This window comes from Chelonus insularis, unplaced genomic scaffold, assembly GCF_013357705.1.
Source record: "Chelonus insularis isolate UGA/USDA-ARS -01 unplaced genomic scaffold, ASM1335770v1 contig_17_pilon, whole genome shotgun sequence".
In the NCBI taxonomy this organism is placed as follows: domain Eukaryota; kingdom Metazoa; phylum Arthropoda; class Insecta; order Hymenoptera; family Braconidae; genus Chelonus; species Chelonus insularis.
Genome location: NW_023276415.1, coordinates 718,323 through 721,256, shown reverse-complemented (window position 1 = coordinate 721,256; position 2,934 = coordinate 718,323). Strand labels below are relative to the sequence as shown.

At 30.7% G+C, this 2,934-nt stretch overlaps 1 protein-coding gene across 1 annotated transcript; it reads left to right on the top strand.

Annotated features, from left to right (window-relative positions):
* The first annotated feature begins 681 nt into the window (after positions 1-681).
* LOC118064297 (ATP-dependent DNA helicase PIF1-like) lies at positions 682-2,419 on the top strand. Its single transcript, XM_035078799.1, has 3 exons — positions 682-1,580; positions 1,701-2,290; positions 2,412-2,419. The coding sequence occupies exons 1-3, from the start codon at positions 682-684 to the stop codon at positions 2,417-2,419; spliced, it is 1,497 nt and encodes a 498-aa protein (XP_034934690.1).
* The last annotated feature ends 515 nt before the right edge of the window (positions 2,420-2,934 follow it).

The window sequence follows — 2,934 nt, the reverse complement described above, 5'->3', positions numbered from 1 at the left end:
AATTCATTTGAAATATTAGATGATATTAATTCTATAAAAACTTTGACTCAAAAATTATGGAATATTGCTTTTCGTACTTTGAATCACCGGGAAATTGGTAGCCTTGAAGCTGCTGACACGCTTCTGGGTCTTCCACTGTATGGTAGTGATTCAAATACTACAATCAAATGGTTAAATGTATCAATGACCAAAAATAGAATGGTAAAAAAGTATAATATTATAAAAACATTAGATCCAAATTCAGAGAACATATTTTGTGCTTCTCTTATTGATGATTATTATCCGAATAGGCTTAATGAACTAGATCATATATCCCTATTTAATTTTGCTACTTGGTACGATATTGTAAAAGAAAAACCTGTTAAAGATGAGAATGTCGAGATTTATAAAATTAGCGAATCTTTATATTTGAAGAGAAGATCAAGAGGTTGTCTTATTAATCATTTCAAATTCAATGTGGAAACTGAACCTGAGAAATATTATTGTGCATTACTTTTACTTTATAAACCATGGAGAGATATTGATGAATTGAAAGATGATTTTAATACTTATACTGAAGCATTTGTTGCAAACTTAGATCAATTAGAAGAAGCTGTAAAATATCATCAAAAATGCTAAAATAAAATGCATAATGCTGATAAAAGTGAATAAATTACAAATACATTAAATTCAACAGCCGAAATGTCATTGGATCCAAAATGTAATAAACGAAACGTCACAGACATTGAGTTATTAAATATGATTTCTGCATTAAATAAAGATCTATTGCGAGTGTTTGAGAAAGTTGAACATTCTGTCCAATCGGAAAATACAATCTTACGATTATACGTAAGTGGTGCTGGTGGTACAGGCAAAAGTTTTTCAATTGATGTGAAAAGATGTTGGGTACAAAATGAATTAAAAAAAAAAATTATAGTTACTGCCCCTACAGGAATCGCAGCATTTAATATCGATGGTATTACAATATATAAGGCCTTTCAACTACCAGTTGAACATGGTTACGCCTGTCAGTACTATCAATTGTCTGATAACGCATTGAAAGTATTACGCTCAGAGTTTCACGACGTCATTTTGATTATTATTGATGAAATATCAATGGTATTAAGTGTTGTTTTACTTTACATTCATTTACGTTTGATGGAAATTTTCAATACGGTAGATCAAGAAGACGGTTGGTTCGGTAAAATACACATTCTTGTTTTTGGAGATTTGCTCCAACTTCCACCAGTTCAAGAAGATCCAGCTTTCGTAGATCTATCGTCTAAAAAAATTGAAAAATTTATCGGCTCATTAGGCAATTCTAATCTTTGGAAAAATTTGTTCAGTTACGATGAATTAATATTAAATATGAGACAAAAAACAGATTCTGAGTATAATGATTTGCTCGCTCGACTGCGAGTCGGTGCTACCACTTCTTATGATGTTAAATTATTAGAACAACGGAAAAAAGTTATCACCCATGTGAATTCAAGTATTGTTGAAAGAATAAAAGAATTATCTGATTATATTAATAAATTACCAGAGGATACTGTCTGTTTGTTACCTACATGCTGTCAATGTGATATACTTAATTCTACAATGTTAGAACAAATTCCAACTAAAGAAATTATACTTGTAGCTCACGATGTCATAGATAGCCCAACACAATTGATGAAAAAAGTAGAAAAAATTTTGAGTAAATTAGAAAATGATGATACAAGGACTGCTGGGTTAGCTAAAAAAATTAAAGTTAAGTTAGGAGCAAAGATTATGATCAGACGTAACATTGACGTGACCTTAGGGCTTGTGAATGGTACGATCGGAAAAATTATGTCAATTTCAGAATCAACTCAAAATGACCAAATTGATTCTATAACTATACAATTAGCTAACAAAAAAGAGTACACTATTGAACGAATAAGTGCTAAATTTCAAGTAATGAATAATGCTTATGTTATCCGAAAACAGTTTCCACTATGTTTAAGTTATGGTATAACTATTCACAAAAGTCAAGGATTGAGTTTAACAAATGCGGTCATCGATGTGGGAAATCGTGTATTTACAAGTGGACAAACTTATGTAGCACTTTCACGAATAACTACATTGAAAGGTCTTCATTTAATAAATTTCGATCCATTCCAAGTTAAAGCTAGTTCTTTAGCTATAAGTAAATATAATCGTTTACGAGTAAAATATAAACCCGAATTACTAGAAATTGCACTTAACGAAAGACGCTTAATGAAAGTGCTTGATTTACAATGGGCTGTGAATGAATCAGATATTCCTGATAATAGTCATAATCTTTCAGAACGTAAGTCGTACAATCGAGAAATTACGATAACTGTATTAGAAAACTATAATGGAAGAAGTAGTTTTGCGAATGCTGCTATGCAATCAATTACTAATTGTCTTTTGACATCAAATTTTTTTAGAGATTTGACTAGTAACTCTAAGTCTCCTTTAAATTATTGTTTATGCATACAATTATTGTTTATGCATACAAATAATCACAGTGACCTGAGTACTTCTATCCTGTTAGAAGAAATTGGAAGTCATTTTAATACTGATGGAGAAACAGACCCTCTATTATTTTTTGATTTGCTATGTAAAAAATATTGAGAAATAAAACAATTATTTACGAATCATTTGCAATATGTGGATCGATGCAATACTTGCAATTATGTCAATTCGTACGCAGAAGAAACTATCCGATTATCGTTCCCAATTCCCTCAAGTACAACTAATATCAACAGTTTACTCAGAGACGCCTATTCTCATTGGCGAAAAGAAAAAAGTACTTGTCCAAAATGTAGTCAGGAAACTGAATGTCAACGTAAAATTACAATGTCATCTACTGGGCCGTTTGTTGTTATTTCTTTAAATATATTTCCTGATGGCGAAAAAGTCGATAAAAAGTATACTAAAGGCTTTCTTAAAGCTATTTCTTCAGAAAAA